At 42.7% G+C, this 21,553-nt stretch overlaps 1 protein-coding gene across 1 annotated transcript in view; it reads left to right on the top strand.

Annotated features, from left to right (window-relative positions):
• SCIN (scinderin) overlaps positions 1–21,553 on the top strand; it is a 178,256-nt gene that overhangs the window by 21,030 nt on the left and 135,673 nt on the right. Inside the window, exons 2-3 of the mRNA XM_077490713.1 lie at positions 10,765–10,919; positions 19,651–19,812. Coding sequence (XP_077346839.1) covers positions 10,765–10,919; positions 19,651–19,812 — 317 coding nt within the window. The remainder of the gene's footprint in view (positions 1–10,764; positions 10,920–19,650; positions 19,813–21,553) is intronic.

The raw sequence follows: 21,553 nt of genomic DNA, 5'->3' as shown, positions 1-21,553 counted from the left end.
CCAATACTCTGCAATACCCTGCCATAAATTGCCATACCCAGCCATACTCGAAGATACCCAGCCATACTCGGTGATACCCTGAAATACCCAGCCATAGACGCCCCCCACCCCTCACCGCCCTCCGGTGCTTCTACCAACTCGCCAGTACGATCAAAGCCAGAATCTTTTTTTATTTTTTTATTTCAGGCTTCCCAGCCTAGAGGTGAGATGTGGGGTCATATTGACCCCCAGATTTCACTGTAAAGAGGACCTGTCACCCCATATTCCTATTACAAGGGATGTTTACATTCCTTGTAATAGGAATAAAAGTGATCAAAAATATATTTTTGGGGAAAAAAATGTCAAACTAAAATAAATAAAGTAAAATGAACAATAAAAAAATAAAAATAAATTAAAGCGCCCATGTGCTCGCATGCAGAAGCGAACGCATGCGTAAGCCCCGCCCACATATGAAAACGGTGTTCAAACCACACATGTGAGGTATTGCCGAGAACGTTAGAGCGAGAGCAATAATTCTAGTCCTAGACCTCCTCTGCAACTCAAAACATGTAACCAGTAAAAAAAAATTTATGAAGAAAAAATTACTAATCTGCTAAATTTTATAACAGAAACAAAGAAAAATTCATTTTTTCGCAGAATTTCCGGTCTTTTTTCTTTTATAGCACAAAAAATTAAAAAACTGAGAGGCGATTAAATACCACCAAAAGAAAGCTCTATTTGTGTGAAAAAAAGGACAAACATTTCATATAGGTCCAGTGTTGCATGACTGAGTAATTGTCATTCAAAATGTGAGAGCACCAAAAGCTGAAAATTGGTCTGGTTATTAAGGGTGTTTAAGTGCCCAGTGGTCAAGTGGTTAATAATAGAGCTTGCAGTCAGTAGTGTTAGGAGATAGTGCGTGCTGTCTGCGTGCTCTGTACCCAGTACATACCGCTATAATATAGGGCAGGCCCCTACTTTCAAACATCCAACTTACAAACATCTCCTACTTGCAAACGGAAGGAGACAGCAGCAAGTGAGATGAAAAAAGATGGACGACAAAACAAATTATACAGGGGTGATAACCCTTCCCTATGTTTTCCAAAAAGCTTAAAAATAGTTTTTTTGACTGGAGCTACACTTTAAAAATGTACCAGTTGAAAATTACAAACAGATTCAACTTAACACAACAAACCTACACAGTCCCTGTCTTGTTTGCACCGCCTGTATACTGCTGTTCTGAGTATATAAGGCCTGGGGACCACACGCATTTCCTTTTTTTAATATGGGTACAGGGTTCCCCTTAATATGCGTACAAGACCCAAATAGGCTGGTAATGGGCAGGGAGGGCTACCCATGCCATTTTTCTGAATGATTTTCAACCATATTGCAGGAACCAGATATAACATTAAAACCGCAAGCAGTTTTAAATGGTGTTATTTCCGTTAAATGTCATTTTGTGCAGGGACTGTTCTAAACACGGGAAACACGTGGCTCTTCACAGGCATACTACAGACACCCCCCAGGCACCATATTTAAAGTAATATTTCACTTTTTTTTTTCCACTTTCGTCATTAAAATCAGTGCTCCCGCCAAAACGGCAGTTTTTAAAACTTTTTTTTGCATTGACCCATGTCCCCTGAGGCAGGAGTCAGGTCCCCAAACCCTTTTTAGGACAGTATCTTGCATATTAGCCGTTAAAATTAGCACTTTCCATTTCGAACGTTCGAGTCCCATAGACTTCAATGGGGTTCTAACGTTCGTAACGAACGCGGGGGTCGTTCGCAAGTTCTGGTGCGAACCGAACCGGGGGGTGTTCGGCTCATCCCTATGCCTGATATACTTAAAATCCTTCTCCATACAATCTTCTCAGCATATTTTTTTTTTATCCAAAGTAGGTCTGTAGGTCTTCAACCTACTCCAATTGTTTGGATTTTGGACTGAAATGTAGAACATAACATTTTGCACACACGCACATAGTCAGTTTATACAGGAGCCAATGAATCTAGCTGCATGTCTTTGGAGTGTGGAAAGAACCCCCCAAAGAGCATAGGGAAAACATGCAAACTCCAAGCAGATAGTGTCCTGACTGAAATGTAAGTCAATGACCCCATCGCCATCAAGAACAGCAAGTGTAATACCATTTCCTACTCCTAATGTGATTAGGAAGAAAACATTTTCCAGGACTGCCCAACCCCTTTAGAGGTGATGACTTTTTTTTGATAAGTTTGTTTAGTTTTATTTAGTCTCTGACCCAATCCAGTACCCCAAATTGGTCCTCAGTGGCTGCATCAAACAATTCCTGGAACCACAAGAGTAAAGAAAATGCTAGTTTCCTATATACTTCTTGCTGGCAACTGAAAGATCCTGGAAAATGACGAAAGTCAACTTATTATTGTATAATACATTTTGTTCAACGGAAAGCTTTCAAGTATCCTGAATGACAGAAAGCTAGAATTTTGATGATGAGTGGTCACCCGGGTCTACTTATGTACAATTAGTAACAAAGAGTGTGCAACAGGTCTGCATGATAGACTTTCATCCCTTATCCTTCTTCTGCTTCTTCTTCTCCTTCTCTTCTTCTATCCTTCCTCTTTTTCTTCTGTCCTTCTTCTTTTGTCCCTCTTCTTCTGTCCTTCTTCTTTTTCTTCTTTTGTCCTTCTTCCTTTCTTCTTCATTTGTCCTTTTTCTTCTTATGTCCTTCTTCTTTTGTCCTTTGTCTGTCCTTGTTCTTCTTCTGTCCTTCTTATTTGTCCTTGTTCTTCTTCTGTCCACCTTCTTCCTCCTCTGTCCTTGTTCTGGCACCAGGGGCAGACTGACAACTCATGGGGCCCCCAGGCAATTAGAGATTATGGGCCACACAGTATACACAAACACACACACACACACACACACACACACACTATACACAGACAGGTTTCTATTGGCTGAGAAGGTACTGGAGAGGTGGGGCAGCTATAATCTCTGGATTTTTAGGCCAAAAGGATGTCGGTAAGGGACATTTCAGAGACAGATGTAAAAAAAACACAGATTTTTACATACTGTCCCTGGTTTTGCTGAGGCTGGCAACTCTGATGGGCCCCCTAGTGGCATGGGGCCCTTGGCCAGTGCCTGAGTGGCCGACTGGTCAGTCTGCCCCTGTCTGGCACTAAACCATTTGCTCTTTATTGTCATTCTTCTTGCAAACATTCTCCTCTCTTCCTCTTGCACTCAGTTCTTCTCACTTTGTTCTCTTTCTTCTAGCAATCCTTCTTATCCTCTCTCCTCTTCCACCACTCTAGGGTTGGACTGGGCCCAGTGGCAGGGAGGCATTTTCCCTCCTCGGACTAATGTTTCTGCAGAATACTGGGCTGGCTGGAAGTGGCCCAGAGTGGAGACATTCTCTTTGCCGACCTTGGAACACCTCCAGTTATCGGAAGCAGTTGCGGGGCCCACAGTCACTAAAAGTGCATCTTCTCCCTTTCCCTTTTCACTCCTCCTTTTTTTTCTCTCCTCCTCTACCCTTTGATGTCCCATTTATTCCTAGTCCCCCTTTTTTCCCCTACTTCACTTCTGCAACCCATCTTCTCCTCTCTTCCCATCTCTACTCCATGTCTCCTTCAACCCTTATTTCCTTCTCTTCTCTTCATCTACTCCAGGGATCCTCAAACTACGGCCCTCCAGCTGTTGCGAAACTACACATCCCATGAGGCATTATAAAACTCTGACATTCACAGACATGACTAGGCATGATGGGAATTGTAGTTCCTGAATAACTGGAGGGCCATAGTTTGAAGACCCATGATCTACTCATTGTCCTGCGTTTTTTTCTCTTTCTACACCTTCCTGTGTGTTTTTTGCTTCTTTCTATCTTGAAGAAATCAGCTATAAAAAAAGTCCGGTTGATTTAAGAATAAGGTGTACTGTTCAAGATCGACTTTAAAGTGTTTGTAAAGTCATCTTTTTTCTTTTCTTTCTTTTTTTAGTTTAGGATAGAGTAGGGAAGGATTCAAGCCCACATCAGACTTCTATTGCTACATTTGTAGAAGGCAGTAATGGGGTCACGCCAATGTTCATAGAGTCCAGGATTTTTTTTAAATAAATAACCAGAAAATAAAATTCACAGGTTAACTCCCCCTTCATCAGGGCTTAAATAGTATGTAATCGTAAAATTGGCAGGACTTGAGAGCATATTGATGACATTTATATATACAGAATCAAGAAGTGGGTAAACTCAATAGCAGATCTATGTAGCGTTCAAAGTGTTCCCTGATTGGACAAGGTGAAGAGGCATGGTGGTTATATCACACTCTCCACCTCGTTCAATCAGAGAACGCTTTTCATTCATTAAGAAGATACAAAGCTTTCTGTGAATGTCACCCATGCCAAGCAGCCGACCTCCTGTGTTCACAATGCAGCAGGGCAGGCGCTCGGCACAGGACCCGGAATCTAGTGGAGATCACAGGAGTAACTGTGTCTACTACAGTGATTTCCAGCTTCTGGGGGTGTCAAACAGGTATGTTATATACATTGGTAAAAGCTGGACCAATGTAACTATAACCAAACGTGGAATTCTTCTTTAACTTACAGTTTAGAGCTCAAAGTACGAGGGTTCTTCAAAAAGTTTCTGCACGAAGTATGAGGGTTCTTCAAAAAGCAAAAAGTTTCCACACAAAGTACGAGGGTTTTTCAAAAAGTTTCTACACAAAGTACGAGGATTCTTCAAAAAGTTTCTGCACAAATTACGAGGATTCTTCAAAAAGTTTCTGCACAAAGTACGAGGATTCTTCAAAAAGTTTCTGCACAAAGTACGAGGGTTCTTCAAAAAGTTTCTACACAAAGTATGAGAGTTCTTCAAACATATCTGCACTTTTTTTTAACAAGGTGTTAAATATATATATATATATATATATATATATATATATATATATATATATATATATATATAGTACAGAAACCTTTTGAAGACCCCCATTTTTTATAACAAAACAAATTTCCCAACATAAACCACTAAATAAACAGACAGTACTGGGCCCCATAGCAGTCAGATGGTCTGCTATAACTATACTTATGCTCTTGTATTCAATGAAGCAGTCTTATGCCCTGTACACACGGTCGGATATTCCGACAACAAAACCCGTCTCATTTTTTTTCCGATAGATTTTGTCCTAAACTGGTATTGCATACACACGATCGGACAATCCGACTGTTCGGAACGTGATGACGTTTGTTCGTTACGACGGGACTACGTCGAGGCTAGTAGCCAATAGCTTTGGTCTCGTAATTTGATCTGAGCATTCGTGGCACTTTGTCCGATCGGAATTCTCTACAAACGATCGGATTTTGTTGTCGGAAAACTTGAGATCCTGCTTTCAAATTTTTTTCCGTTGGAATTTCCGTCGGAAAAAGTCAGATAGAGCCCACACATGATCGGAAATTCCCATCAGATTAATAGTGACTCAAATGCATTAATAGTGACCTAGTGCTCCAGTGGCCCGCCTCGATGCGTTTTGTCACAACAGGCATCTTCAAGCCTTTTGGTAAGGTGCATCTATTCACTAGAGCACATGTTTGCCGTGGAGGTCTCTCATTTTCACTCCCTTCTTTTGAAATGTATTTATTTTGGAAGATTCACTATTACTCTGCTAGGAATTTCCTAATAGGACTTTCTTTTCGTGTGGATTCATCACATATTTTAACTTTTTATACTTTTTTCACGCTATTTTTTTTTTATACCTCTGTCTGTTTTTCTTTGCTTGGATATATTTTCCTTGACTTTTGATCTTATTTGAATATTATTTGTATGATTTGTTTACACTTGTTTTTTGAGCGTTTTATGAACCCTTTATGAAGGTTTATGTAGCATTTTGTGTCTATAGGATCTATAAGAGTTGGCGGCAAATTTTTTCACTTCTTACACTTCTGAGCACAGAGTTTCCTTTTTAAATATATTTTGACATGTGAAGAATGTATTCATGTGTTTATTTTTTTCACGCTGTTTTTTGCCATTTTTTCTTAGGATGGACATATTTTCCTTTAGTTTTGATCTTATTTGAATATTGCTTGTATTATTTGTTTACACTTGTTTTTTTGAGCACTACACTTTTTTATGACTGTCAAAATATATAGCTACAGTACCGTTTATGAAAAAAGCATCACCTTAATAATTAAAGCCATCCTTGACCTCCAATGAATTAGCATTCGTTATTGAACAAGGCTAGAAATAGGCTCAGTTTACAAAGCTAAAACACCAGCATGAGGATCATATTTTTTTATTTTTTTTACATGCCAGGTATTTTATTTTTCAAATATTAAAGTGACAGGTATTTTTATTTATAGCCAATGAGATAAAAAAAAAAAAAAAATACAAGCACGTGGCTAAAATAAAGATTATCATCTGGGTGTGTTAGTTTTGTAAATTCATACTACTACAGTCCTGTGTGCTTGCCAAGTTACTCAGCCTCCTGGAATTCTTATGAGTCATGTGACCAGAGCTTTATATATTCAGCATATATGCCGTCTGTTTATAATAAAATAGCACAAATGGAGGTCAGAGCACAGGCAGATTGCTTTTACTTTGACTCACAATGTTCCTGTAATACTTTATAAGACAAGGCAACTGTAAGCAAATCCTCCAAAAACAGAAGTGTAGCTTATACAATTCAGACATTGCGACTAAAATACACTCACCCGCCACATTCTTCCAGAAGCACATTTGTGAGGTCAGGCACTGATGTTGGACGAGAAGGCCTGGCTCGCAGTCTCCGCTCTAATTCATCCCAAAGGTGTTCTATCGGGTTGAGGTCAAGTTCCTTCCCTCCAAACGCGCTCATCCATGTCTTTATGAACCTTGCTTTGTGCACTGGTCCAAATCATTTGGTGGATTATAAGTGTAAGTGTTTTTTTCACCTTTCACCTGTCAATAAAAATCCAATGATGCGGCTGCCGGGGGGAGGGGCCGAGTTCTGCATTCGGCGTCTATGGACGCCGAATGTTGGACTTGGGAGCGCGCCCGCAAGGTAACCCCCGGGAGAGCGCTTCTCCTAGGGGGTTATCTGCTGTGGGGAGGAGCAGAGAGAGCCGCCGAGGGACCCCAGAAGAGGGGGATCGGGGCCACTCTGTGCAAAACGAGCTGCACAGTGGAGGTAAGTATGATATGTTTGTTACTTTTAAAAAAAAAATGTAACTTTAGTGTCACTTTAAGGTGTCAGCATACCAAGACATTCCACTCAAATTCATCCTAAAGGTGTTCTATCGGGTTGAGGTGCAGGCCAGTCAAGTTCCTTCATCCCAAACTCACTCATCCATGTCTTTATGGTCCTTGTTTTGTGCAATGGTCCAAATAATTTGGTGGTGGGAGGATTGTGGTGTGGGGTTGTTTTTCAGGGGTTGGGATTGGCCCCTTAGTTCCAGTGAAGGGAACTCTTAAGCCATCAGCATACCAAGATATTTTGGACAATTTCATGCTCCCAACTTTGTGGGAAACAGTTTGGGGATGGCCCCTTCCTGTTCCAACATGACTACCCACCAGTGCACAAACAAGGTCCATAAAGACACGGATGAGTAAGTTTGGGGTGGAGGAACTTCACTGGCTTGCACAGGGTCCTAACCTCAACATGATAGAACATTTTTGGGATGAATTACCGTGGAAACTGCGAGCCAGGCCTTCTCGTCCACATCAGTTCCTGACCTCACAAATGCGGTTCTGGAAGAATGGTCAAACATTCCCATAGACACACTCCTAAACCTTGTGGACGGCCTTCCCAGAAGAGTTGCAGCTGTTATAGCTGCAAAGGGTGGGCCAACTCAATATTGAACCCTACGGACTAAGACTGGGATGCCATTAACCGCTTGCCGACCGCTTCACACCGATATATGTCGGGAGAAGGGCTCGTACAGTCAAACTAACGTACCTGTACATTGCCCTTTAAGCACGCACCCGCGGCAAGCTCCGTGAGTCGGGTCGCGGGTCCCGAGGACTCGATCTCTGCGGGGATACCCGCGATCGTCTCACGGGGAGGAAGAATGGGGAGATGCTAATATAAACAAGCATCTCCCCGTTCTGCCTAGTGACAGTGTCACTGATCTCTGCTCCCTGTGATCGGAGCAGAGATCAGTGACATGTCACACGTAGCCACACCCCCCCCCACAGTTAGAAACACTCCCCAGGAAACACTTAACCCCTTAACTGCCCCCTAGCGGTTAACACCTTCACTGCCAGTGTCATTTACACAGGACTCAATGCATTTGTATAGCACTGATTGGTGTATAAATGACAATGGTGCCAAAAATGTGTCAAAATTGTCCGATGTGTCCGCCATAATGTCGCAGTCATGATAAAAAATGCTGATCGCCACCATTACTAGTAAAAAAAGATTATTAATAAAAATGCCATAAAACTATCCCCTATAACTTTTGCGCAAACCAATCAATAAACGCTTATTGCGATTTCTTTTACCAAAAATATGTAGAAGAATACATATCGGCCTAAACTGAGGAAAAAACATTTTTTTTATATATTTTTGGGGGATATTTATTATAGCAAAATGTAAAAAATAATGCGCTTTTTTCAAAATTGTCGCTCTTTTTTTGTTTATAGTGCAAAATAAAAACCACAGGGGTGATCAAATACCACCAAAAGAAAGCTCTATTTGTGGGAAAAAAGGACGTCAATTTTGTTTGGGAGCCACGTCGCACGACCGCACAATCGTCAGTTAAAGCGACGCAGTGCCGAATCGCAAAAAGTGCTCTGGTCAGGAAGGGGGGTAAATTCTTCCGGGGCTGAAATGGTTAATGTTCCCGTGCGTGTAAAGCCAGGAAGCTGAAAATTGGCCTGAGCAGGAAGAGGGTACAAGCGGCCGGTATTGTAATGGTTAAAGTCCTATCTATAATGGCAGTGGAAGAGTTTGGGCTCCCCAATATTTAAAGCTTTGCAAATTTTTGCAGCGTATGCAGAAGTTAGAACAGATCCTGAAAGTTAGTGCAGTGTATGGACAGACTAGGGCACCTCTCTCAGGAATACTGGGCCTCTTTTAGAAGGTCACCAAAATCTCCGGTCTGAAATCTTCTTGCAACATTTCCTTGTTTACAGCTGCTCAACAGTCCCCCAATATAATCTCCAAGATATTGTAGACTATGCGGCCAAACATTCGTTGAAATATGACCTTCACAGCTGTATGAGAGGTTTTTGGAGGGTGTCCATGAGAGATTTTGGAATTCATGTCCATTCAGCCAAAGGAACATTTGGGAGGTACTGATGTTGGATGAGAAGACTTAGCTCACAATCAGCATTCCAAGTCATCAAGGTGTTCAGCAGTGGTGGCCCGTCCGTTAGGGGCGCCGGAGTGCTGGCCCCTCTATCCACGGCCGCCACCCCCATGCTCTATCCATGGCCGCTATTTTGACAGGACACGCCTCCCCCTATTAATGCGTCCGGCCCCTTTCAGGACGCCGGGCACGTGAATTACAGCGGCGGGGGGGGGGTGTTTTTTTGAAGCACCTGATTAGAGCCAGAGGCACTAAAAGGCTTCAAAATAGGATTGGCTCATGGCGCAGAGCATCACGTCAGGAGCCCACCCAGGAGTTACAACAGCGAATGTACATTCACTATTGAAACACCGATCCTCAATCCGGCATCCGGCCAATCAGAAGCAGGACTGAGACCTGTTTTCCGATTGGCCGAAAAGAGAAGAGTCCCAATTTGCCGCCAAGAAGGAGGGAGGAAACGGAAGTTGTCGAGATGCCCGTGGAGAGCAGGGCAAGGGAAGGCCGTCACTGGCGGTGAAGCCCGGGAAAAGCGCAGCCCACCATAGATAGGGTAAGTACACCAGCCCCAACCAGGGGGTTGTTATGCCCTGTACACAGGGTCGGACATTCCGACCACAAAATCCATCAGATTTTTTCCGACGGACTTTGACCGAAACTTGTGTTGCATACACACGGGCGGACAAAGTTGTCGGAACATCCGATCGTTCGGAACGAGGTGACATTCATTGCGTACGACGGGACTACGTAGAGGCTAGTAGCCAATAGCTTTGGTCTCGTAATTTAATCTGAGCATGCGTGGCACTTTGTCCGTCGGAATTCTCTGCAAACGATCGGAAAAAGTCAGATCGCATTTTGTTGTTGGAAAATTTTAGATCCAGCTCTCAAACTTTTTCCGACGGAAAAAGTCAGAGCCCACACATGACCGGATTTACTGACAACATAATCCGATCGGACCTTTTCCGTTGGAATTTCTGACTGTGTGTACAGGACATTACTGTTTGCCACACCCCCTCCCCCCCCCCCCCAAAAAAAAATTACAGACGGCCTCCGCTGGTGTTCAGTAGGGTTGAGGTCAGGACTCTGTGCAGGAAACACAAGTTCCTCCACCTCAAACTCACAAAAAAAAAAGACAGCACTACCTATATACCAATTGAATAATTAAACTGTGTATTCATATATAATTCATAAATCTCAAAGTTCCTAAATTAAAAATTCATAAATCATAATGTGCACCTATGTACAATTCAAACATGCATACAGTATGAGCTCCTTTAGTTGGCTGCTGGGCTGGCAACTAGACCTATGACTAGTTTATGAGTGTGTAGGTAAATCACAATACCTGGAGGAAAGCCAGACAAGCACAGGGAGAACATGCAATCTCCATGCAGGTGGTGTCCTTGGTGTGATTCGAACCAAGGACCCCGGTGCTGCAAGGTAGAAGTGCATCAGCACAAAGCTTGTTTTTGGTAAAACCTGAAATGCTGAACAGAATGTATTTTATTGCATACAGTATATTCATATCTCCTGTTTTCCCCCTAGGAAAGGAATGCAGCCAGGATGAAAGCACCTCCGCCGCCATTTTCACCGTACAGATGGACGATTATCTGGGAGGAAAGCCTATTCAATATAGAGAGCTTCAGGGCTATGAATCCAGCGCGTTTGTTGGCTATTTCAAGGGTGGAATCAAATACAAGGTAAACTATGGGATCAGTTTAGAATACGAACAACATCTTCTGTGTTTGCTAATTACGACAAAAAAACTTTAATGTCGCGTACACGCGACCGGACTTTCCGGCAGAATAGGTCCGACGGTCTTCCCGACGGACGTTTGGCGGAGTTCCGACGGACTTCCCAAACGAACGGACTTGGCCACACAAGAAAGGACTAAGCCCTTGTACACACGATCGGAGATTCCGACGGATTGTGTCCGATCAGAGCGTTTTGTCGGATATTCCGACTGTGTGTGGTCTGCATCGGACTGTTTCCGTCGGAATATCCGTCGGACCAAATTTTCCAACTTGCCGGAAATATTTTCTGACAAAATGCTCCGATCGGACATACTCCGATCATGTGTAGAGAATTCCGATCGGACCAAGTGCCACGCATGCTCAGATCAAATTCCTACATCAAAGCTATTGGCTACTAGCCTGAATGTAGTCCCATCGTAACGAAATTACGTCATCGCGTTCCGAACGATCGGATTTTCCGACAACTTTGTCCGACCGTGTGTATGCAACAGTTTCGGACAAAATCCGTCGGACAAAATCCGACGGATTTGGTTGTCGGAATCTCCAACCGTGTGTACAAGGGCTAAGTCCTTTCGAAAGTCCATTCGTTTTGAACGTGATGACATAAGATGGGACTAAAAAAGGAGTTTCAATAGCCAGTAGCCAATAGCTGCCCTTGCAGCTTATTTGGTCCGTCGGACTAGCACACAGATATAGTTTTCCCGATAGGAATTGAGTCCATCGGACAGATTTGAAACATGTTCTATTTCTTGGTCCGTTTGATTTTTTTTACGAAAAATGATCAGATTAGCCCACACAAAATCGAATTGTCCGACGGACTGATTGCGTCAGACCTAGTCTGCCGGAAAGTCTGGTCGCGTGCACGCGGCATAATACCTAACCCCAACCAAATCTCTGTTCTATCTATTTCTGTCTATGACCCCGTTGGGGAGATTTTCCCTTACTTTCTGTCCCTGTGATACCAAGGCAAGGAATGGGGGGTACGATTTCACAGATACAAATTGCCAGAAGTATTTAACCCTTCCCCACTCTATTCCCCAAATAGCTTTTTTTTATCCTGACAGGAGGTGAGGGAAAATCTCCACGATAGGGAAGCATACAAGAAAAAAACCTAAGATAAGTTCTAGCTCTGTTCGAAACTGAATGTAGCATTGAATGAAGTTGGGTGGGCATACTCTCGGTGGCCCCTCTGGGGGTAAGTGCTACAGAAGTCATCTAACAGTTTTTTTTTCTGGTGGCTTTTCTGGTGAGATCTCTTGGTTCCTAGGTCCGGAGAGTTGCTCTTGCTACTATGGGCCATCTCAGCTGAATTTTTTATTTATTTTATATTCTGGAAAGTGTAAGCCCTTGTACACACGGTCGGACATTCTGACAACCAAATTCGTTGGATTTTGTCCGACGGATTTTGTCCGAAACTGTTGCATACACATGGTCAGACAAAGTTGTCGGAAAATCCGATTGTACATAACGTGATGACGTTATTTCGTTACGACGGGACTACGTTCAGGCTAGTAGCCAATAGCTTTGGTCTAGGACAGTGATGGCGAACCTTGGCACCCCAGATGTTTTGGAACTAAATATACCATAATGCTCCACTACACTGCAGAGTGCATGAGCATCATGGGAAACCTAGTTCCAAAACATCTGGGGTGCCAAGGTTTGCCATCACTGGTCTAGGAATTTGATTTGAGCATGCGTGGCACTCAGAGTAGTCCATCAGAGTAGGCTACACATGATCGGAGTATGTCCGATCGGAGCATTTTGTCGGAAAATTTTATGGACGAGTTGGAAAACTTGGTCCGTCAGATACTCCTACGGAAACAATCCAATGGAGACCACACACAGTCGCATTATCCGACAAAATGGTCCAATAGGACACATTCCGTCGGAATCTCCGACCGTGTGTACAAGGGCTAACAGGAAAAGGTAGGGTGCCCAAAGATGGACAGGAACTCCTAAAGCTTCCAATTGTACAGGAAAAAAATTGTAAGCTATGGGAGGAGATCTCGCTCTTGGAAGAAGCCAGGGGCTGACTAAGCTCACAGGCCGCCTCTTAAAGGGCAACGTACAGGTACGTTAGTTTGCCTGTACGAGCCCTTCTGCCGACGTATATCGGCGTGAGGCGGTCAATGACATCCCAGTCTTGGTCCGTAGGGTTCAATATTGAGTTGGCCCACCCTTTGCAGCTATAACAGCTTCAACTCTTCTGGGAAGGCCGTCCACAAGACTATCCCTTTATGTACCAGCATAGCAGGATCTATTCTCTTTTACCTGGGGGCATACTGGTCTCTAGGTAAGAGAGACTAGAAAATTAAAGCCCGGTAATCCCCAGGTGAATAGGGTTTATTGTTGCATCACACAAATAGCTTTTACATGGGTGATTGAAAAAACGTCGAACTGTCGAGTAATATCTCATACCAGCAGCTCTTCCTCTTCTCACATAAAAGGCTCAGTATAATAAACAAGCTTTCCAATTAGCATATGTTTTACTATAAATAATGATCACGGCAGCTCAAGCTGGTCCTACTGGAAAAAAACTCAAAGCAGCTAGTGAGGACTGGTGAGAGTAAGGGTAAAGGATAGCTGCATTTCAGTAAAATTTTTTATATTTTTTTTTTTGCATGGAATGGAGAGGGATTAGAACACCTGTCAGTTTTTATTGCTGTCTGTGCCTCCAGTTGTAGGGGCCATAACCCTTGAAAGGGTGGCCTTGACTTTTGGGCTTACCGGTTACCTCCGCTTGGCTTGTTCTTCCATGTCTAGGGGTTCCCAGGGTTAGTACCCAACAACTTTGGACTAACCTTTAGAAAGGTTTTTATTTGGAGGGGTAACATCCAACAAACACAGTCTCGTATGGGAACAGAGGGCAAGGGTGAATAAACTCAGGCACCTTGAACTGCTAATCACCAGAAAGTCTCTAATACAACCTAGAGAGTAGCCACTCGCAGCTGGGCGCTTCAAGGCTGAACAAATCTCTATCCAGAGATTATGGCAGTCAGCACTTTGATCCAGAATTTACAAAGTCTTTGACCTTGAATAAAGTTTTCAACCGAAAATGAACAGTACCTGGAACGTTCTCTGTCTCCTTGGCAGTACTGGAAAAACGTGAATTCGTTAGTGTCCTTGACAACCCAGCAACCAGGCATGTCTTGGGATGCCAGCTTGTTGGCCCTCCTCCGAAGAGTCCTCCCCCGATCGCTTACACAGGCTGCGGTGCCCCTCCAAGTTGAAAGCACAACCGGACGCCTTTAAATCCTCCTTCAGTTACTGCGCCTCAGACCAGCCAGTTCCGAGACTGGGGAACAGATGGATTCTTACCCCAGACCATGCGGGTCTAATGGGGCTAGTCACACCGACCATGTTGCGGCCCGGCACACGCTCCCGTGACCGCGATCCCTCGCGGGGCTACCCCGGTCCAACTCCAAGAACAGACAGCTATGGCCTCACGAACGAACCCTGAACACGTGACTTCAACTTCTTAAGTGCCCTTCCCCAGACTCCTCAGCGGGGCCAAACGCACCCACTGATTGGCTCTGGGGAACGCTGATACCCATAACGTCCAACCAGGCCTGGTTCTGGGCCTGTCATGTGCACCTAACTGTACACATGGCCAGGCAGAACTCCAACACGGCCCAGCCAAACTGATGCCAAAGTTAAACCTACATAATCAGCCCTCAGAACCCCTTTACTGTTCTGAGGAAAAAAACTAAATTTGTACATGGCAGACACCTTGTCCAAAGTGTCAACGTTACAAAGTAATAGATGGGAAATTTTCCAATGGGGACACTGGGGGTCCCGAAGGAAATCCCTAAATTTGCAGGGATTTCCTCTCACTTCCTGTTTGGCTATGGGACAGGAAGTAAAGTAAAATCTCTGCAATGGGACACAGATAGCGAAAAAAAAAATCTGACGGGGGGTTAATCCTCCCTTACTCTATCCAAAATTTAAAAAAAAGTTTTAACAATAGTTCTACTTTAAAACAAAAGTAGCTTTGAAACTATAACCTCCTGCTTCTGTCTTTTCCACCTCCATGTTTTGGGAGTTATCTCAGGGCTTCAGGACAAAATTAACATTGCTTACCTTTAGGCAAGAAGTGAGAACAGGATCAGGTCAATACGGAGACAGAAGAGGCATGTGCTTCATTGAGTGCGGCAGCCAGGTCCCACTTTGTGGATTGAGGACAGGATGTGTATCCTATGCCTACATGCTTTTGCTAATAGGTGTCCCTAGTTCCCATCTCAGAAAGTTGGGAGGTGTGAGAGAGTGTGAGGGCATGGAGTTTCATGGAGTGCCAGAGTAGCTGGCTGGTGGTGTCTCCTCTTTCAGTGAGTAGAGCTGGAAGTTGCAGTCCTCAGGATAGGATGCTGAAGCAGCTGGGCACCAGAGCAGGAGATGGTAGCAGGCTCAGGAAGCAGGCAGTAGTCAGTGACAGCCAGGTTATAAGGGACCGAATTGGCAGGCAAAGCAAGTCCAGGAAGCAGGCCGAGGTCAGTAACAGCCAGGCAAAGCGGTACAGAAGCAGCAGGCAGAGACAAGTCTAGTAAACAGGCCGAGGTCAACCAGATGAGCAAGGTTGAGGCAAAGAGCAGAGGCAAAGTCCAAGTAAAAGCTGGGTCATACACAGGTAGGCAAATACAACAGATCAGGTCTGAGGACACACGAAATAAGCTGGAGACCATTCAGCAACTTCTCCAAGTGACATGTCCATTGGCCGGGGACACCAAGTGTGCATGTCAATTTCTAAGTGCACGTGCGCACGCGCGCGTGCTGAGCCATCACAGAACTTATGGTATCGCCCTTTTGCCCAGGAGTATGATCATAAGTCCATAATGGTTTTCTGCTCTTCAGAAATTACCTTAAAAATACATTGGAAGAATACATTACATTGTATTTTGGCTAGTACTTCTACTGTAGGGACTAAGAATTGGTCTTTGATCTGCATATAGCTGCTGATCCATTCATTCTTTTTCCAAAATCATAAAGAGAAAGAGCGGTTGGGACTTTATATGAGACCAGGACTATCCAGTACACAGGTCTCCATCCCCGATAATGTGAAATATAAAGGGAGATTGGGGCAGGGGAAAGAATTGGGACTTTATATGAAACACACCACTCGGGTAGGATGGGACATGCAATATGATTATCATATCATATTGCATGTCCCATCCTACCCGAGTGGTGTGTTTCATATAAAGTCCCAATTCTTTCTCCTGTCCCAATCTCCCTTTATATTTCACTTTTTCCAAAATCATACATTACTACAATTCCTCTAATTTAAGTTGAAGGAGAGGGATCAGCACTCTAAACAGCACTGCGTACTCTTGTGATCTTTGTGATTGGTCATCACACTGATCACATGGTACAGAGCCACTCCGATCATCAAAGACATCCAGTAATTGCTTTTAATGAGGACACTGTGAGGTTGATTTACTAAAACTAGAGAGTGCAAAATCTGGTGCAGCTGTGCATGGAAGCCAATCAGCTTCTAACTTCAGTTTGCTCAATTACATTTTTACAATAAAACCTGGAAGCTGATTGGCTGAGATGTTGCACTCTATAAATCAACCCCTGTCTGGCTGCAGGTTATGTTATATTGTTTGTCAATGGCACTGCACAGGGGTGTTTCTAGGTCTACAAAAGATCTCGGGCTAGAGCCCATAGCAGCGTAGTAAAGAAAGTCATAGGCTTGTATATACAGTAATACACGTGTGTGTGTATATATCCCCAGAGTGCCCCCCCACTTACATTAGGGTCCCCAGAGAGCCCCCTTGACATTAGGGTTCCCAGAGAGCCCCCCTTACATCAGGGTCCCCAGAGAGCCTCCCCCTCAAATCAAGGTCCCCAGAGAGCCTTCCCCTTAAAATCAGGCTCCCCAGAGAGCCTTGGGGACCCCTGCAGAGACTCGGGGCTATGGGCCCCAGATTCGTAGCTATAGCCCCAAAAGCCACCCCCTAGCGACGCCACTGGCACTGCAAAAATAACCCCCCAACAATCCACCTGTGGAAGAATAGGAGTTATGCTGGTTTTACCAAATTTGACATTTTTTTTTCTTTGTATTTGTGTTTTTTTTACATTTTGGTGTATTGTATTATTTTTAGATTTTATTTTTTAGATTGTTTTTAGGAAAAAAAATTATGTTGTACTACATATACTTATATAGAAAAATGTGCCATGCCTACCAATACAATACAATCTGTATCTGTGTGTATATATATATATATATATATATATATATAGATATATATATATGTGTGTTGTGTTAAGGTCATGTTTAGTTATTATTGACACAAGAAAGAAAGCTTTGTAAGCTCACCGGTTTATTATATTTATATTGAATTGAATTGATAAGCTCGGCACACTTTTCTATAAATAATTTTTAGGGCGTGTTTTCACTTTATGGTCCTTGCGGCAGGAGTTAATTGATAGAACTCTGTGAGATTTTTAGAGCAGATTGCATTTTACCTGATGTTTTGAAAGATAATAATAAAATATGGCAAAAAATAAAGCACAAAAAAAAATCAATGTCTCTTTCAATTTTTCAAGTTGCTACTTGCACACTGTTTTTTCCAGTTTGTGCAAAAAAAAAGATAAATAACAAAATACAACAAAAAAAGTGAAAGACAAGGAAAATAACCCTCTTGGACATTTTTGTTACAAATTTTAAGGGTATTGTTTTCCTCTTTTTAGAATGCATGATCACACATGATATGAAAAAATATTTTAACCTCTTTGTACTTTTTCAGTTGCTACCTGCACAATGTTTTTTTTTTTTTTCCTGTTTGTGTACAAAAAAACAAAACAAAATTCAAACCAAAATAGAGAAAACACAAGGAGAACAAAAAAAAAAAAAAAACTCCTAAACATTTTTGTTACAAATGTTTAGTGTATTTTTAATTTTTTTTTCCTTGTAGCATACATTATCATGATCACACATTATATTATTAGTATTATTATTATATAGGATTTATATAGCGCCAACAATTTTTGCAGCTCTTAACAAAGTAAAGGCAGACATTACAGTTACATTACAATTTAGTACAGGAGGAACCAGAGGGCCCTGCTCGTTAGAGTTTATAATCTTAGAGATTATATGAAAAAAAAAAATATCTAAAAATAGGTAAAAACATCTTGACATTTTTGTCTCTTTTCTTGCTTCCGTTTTATTTTTTATTTTATTTTTTTACATTTTTGTGTATTGTATTGTTATTTGCAGATTTAAAAAAAAATAAAACGATTGGATTCAGAATTTTGCACATGTAAAAAAGCTCATAAACAGAATTTTGCACTGTGGTCAATGGTCATGCTTCCGTTACCCTATCTTTAAATTTTCACATATATCTACAGGAAATGTGCACAGTGCCTTGTGGTATCTAACTGTTGCCTGTTTACACATAGAAATCTTTTTTAAAATGTATTTTAATTTCTCTGCATTTTAAATTTTTTATTTATTGTTTTGTATTTTAATACTTTGATGAATTTGAAAAAACAGTCATAACACCACATTTGTCTTCATTCTGTTATCTGTATTTCTCTTTTCTTGTAATAACGAAGTAAGCGCTGGGAAAAAGGAACTGAAAAATGAAGCTTTGCTAAAGAGGAACCAATTATAATTTATGATTAGATGTGTTTAGACCATCTATCTAAACAAATTTGTTCCTCTCAGATTGATAACATCTTATAATGAGTGCATTTTCAGAACTTTTATTAACTTTAAAGTGGTTATAAACCCTTCCATATATCCAGTGAAGGGACGAGCCTCAGGCATTACAAAGAGATTTAAACAAATCCTCCTACATAAGTTGTATCTGTTTATCTGCAGCCTTCTCGTCTCTACAGCCTTTTTAAATTACAAAGATCAAAGGCAAATTCTCAGCTCCAGAAAGCAGGGGCAGATATCTGATATCACACACTGCACAGCATACAACAGCTGAGTGTAATCTAAGACCTGAGTGGAGGGAAAAGACAAAACAGAGACACAGTCTCATTGGGAAACATGCACATCTGAGGCTGTTAGTCACCTGCTGTGTGTTGGCATAGATAGTCAGAAGCAACTCATGAAGATATTAAAGGAAAGAGAAAGCAGACAGAAATGATACTGGGTGCTTTGGATAGAGAAAATCATACACTATAGAAGGATACCCTTTATTTTTAATTTAAGAGGTTTACTGCCACTTTAACCTATTCCTGCCCATGCTCTAGCCAAAAGACTGCTATAGCCCAGGCTTTCAGTTCTGGAAGGGCGTGCATGGCTGTTTCCCCAGAACTCCGCCTCCTGTGTGCCCCTTGGGGGCATGCATCAGGCACGTTCTGTGACCGCTGTGTCCTTGGGACACAGGTGACCACAGATCACGGTAAAGAGTCAATCACAGCAGCCCTTTACCATGTGATCAGCTGTGTCCAATCACAGCTGATCACATGCAAACAAACTTGCCGGTTATAAGCACTCCTTTCCTTACACGCTGTCTCTGTGTGAGGAAAGGAGAGCCAATAACCAGCAAGCCTGTCAGTACTGATTATCAGTGCAGCCCCATCAGTGCAGCTTATCATTGCTGATCAGTTCAGCTTATCGGTGCCCATCAGTGCATCTTATCAGTGCCGCCTCATAAGTGCCTCCTCGTCAGTGCCCATACTGTATATGAGATACTTAGAAACCTAACATATGTCCTTTATTTCTCAGGCTGGTGGTGTGGCTTCTGGTTTCCAGCATGTGGTCACTAACGATCTCTCTGCAAAAAGACTTCTACACATCAAAGGCCGGAGGGTGGTCCGAGCTACGGAGGTTCCCCTCAACTGGTCCAGCTTCAACAGTGGCGACTGTTTCATCATCGATCTCGGATCTGTAAGTCAAAATAATGACAGCTATTCCATGTGGGGTTAACCATTACTAATGTAGCACTCTTGTTCTAAAAGTAGGGCTACAGGTAAATTTAGTTATGCTGGGTGGTAGCCGGCCTGGCTAATTTGTAGTATTTAGAGGTCAGCTGTCTTCCCTCCTAATCCTGTTGAGCAGTGGTTTCTCCCTTTTGTCAGTAGGTGGTGCTGTTGCCTTTGACATTAGTGCGGTAGGCTACAGTGAGTTCAGGTTATGAATAAAACATATCTTTCTCAGCCAATCAGATTAGCTGCTATGAATGGTGGGAAAAGGTATTTATTTGTGAGAAGTAAGCCTTCCTGCCCAGGGCTGCGGCCTGGGTGGATGTGTGTGAAACAGCTCCTGGCTGCTAAGCCAGGCCACTAAGCCTGAAGCCTGAGGTCTATTCAGGTGCTCGCCTGGCTGCTAGGCCTATCCGGGTGTTCAACATTCTGCTGAGAAAAGCCTGCCAAAGATCCGGAAACAATTCTGAGAGGGATGGAGTTATAGAGAAGTACCAGAGGTGACTCTTCACAGACCGGGGATCCAAGAGGTGGCTGGGAGGGCTTCAAGAGAGAACTCCCTACCTCTGGTAGTCACCACTAGGCTCCCAGAAATTTGGGGTAGGCGCTACACTACATTGGTTTTCTTTCACTCAAAGCCAAAATTCCAGGCAAACAGATATATATGTACACACAGTACATCAACGTATAGCACGCGCCAGGGTACAACATGCACCCCAAGTTTAGGAGGGAATTATAAGGAAAAAAACTTTTAGGAGGGAAGTTTAAGGAAAAAAACTTACATTTAAATGCCCATCAATGCAGCCTTATCAGTGTCCATCTGCAGCCTTGTCAGTGTCATTTGCAGCCTTGTCAGTGTCATTTGCAGCCTTGCCATTTAAAAATGGCGCTGCCGAGATACAGAGCCGGATGTCCTGTGTATCTCGGCGGCGCTCAGTAGCTCTCGCCCATTCTCGTCGGCTTTTGGCTGTTCTCGGCGGCTCTCGGCTGCTCTTGGCGGGTTTTGCCTGTTCTCTCCGGATTTCGGCCGCACTTGGTGGCTTTGAGTAGCTAATGCGGGACTGTGAGAGCGGCTGAAAGCCAGAGAGGCTCACAATCGTCGGGGGATCGGTGTATAACACACACCCACGATTTCCCCCTGATTTTAAGGGGAAAAACAGTGCGTGTTATACACCAATATATTTACTGATATATATATTGATATATATATTGATATATTTTGTATATATATAGACACGCTAGGGTAGGCAGTGTATTACTGGCAGGGTCACCAAGCGAAATACAAGAAAATGAATGCAGCTCCCAAATCTAAGGTTGAATATATTACTTTTTTGTTCTTGGGTTGAGATATGCTTTAAGGCAGTGATGGCGAACCTTGGCATCCCAGATGTTTTGAAACTACATTTCCCAAGATTCTCATGCACTCTGCAGTGTAGTCAAGCTACATGGGACATGTAGTTCCAAAACATCTGGGGTTCCAAGGTTAGCCATCACTGCTAGGGCTTCAGCTAGTGAGAGGCTTTAGTGTTAGGTACAGTATCTCACAAAAGTGAGTATAGTACATCCATCACATTTTTGTAAATATTTTATTCCCATACCTAATAATAATAATAATAATAATAATAAAAAATATATAATCTAACAATATTATATAATATTTTCTTCTATCTTTTCATGTGACAACACTGAAGAAATGACACTTGTCT

This window comes from Lithobates pipiens, unplaced genomic scaffold, assembly GCF_037356315.1.
Source record: "Lithobates pipiens isolate NorthernLeopardFrog02 unplaced genomic scaffold, aLitPip1_a1.2 Scaffold_19, whole genome shotgun sequence".
Lineage (NCBI taxonomy): Eukaryota > Metazoa > Chordata > Amphibia > Anura > Ranidae > Lithobates > Lithobates pipiens.
Note: the sequence above shows the minus strand (reverse complement) of the source record. Positions and strands in the feature narration are given on the sequence as shown.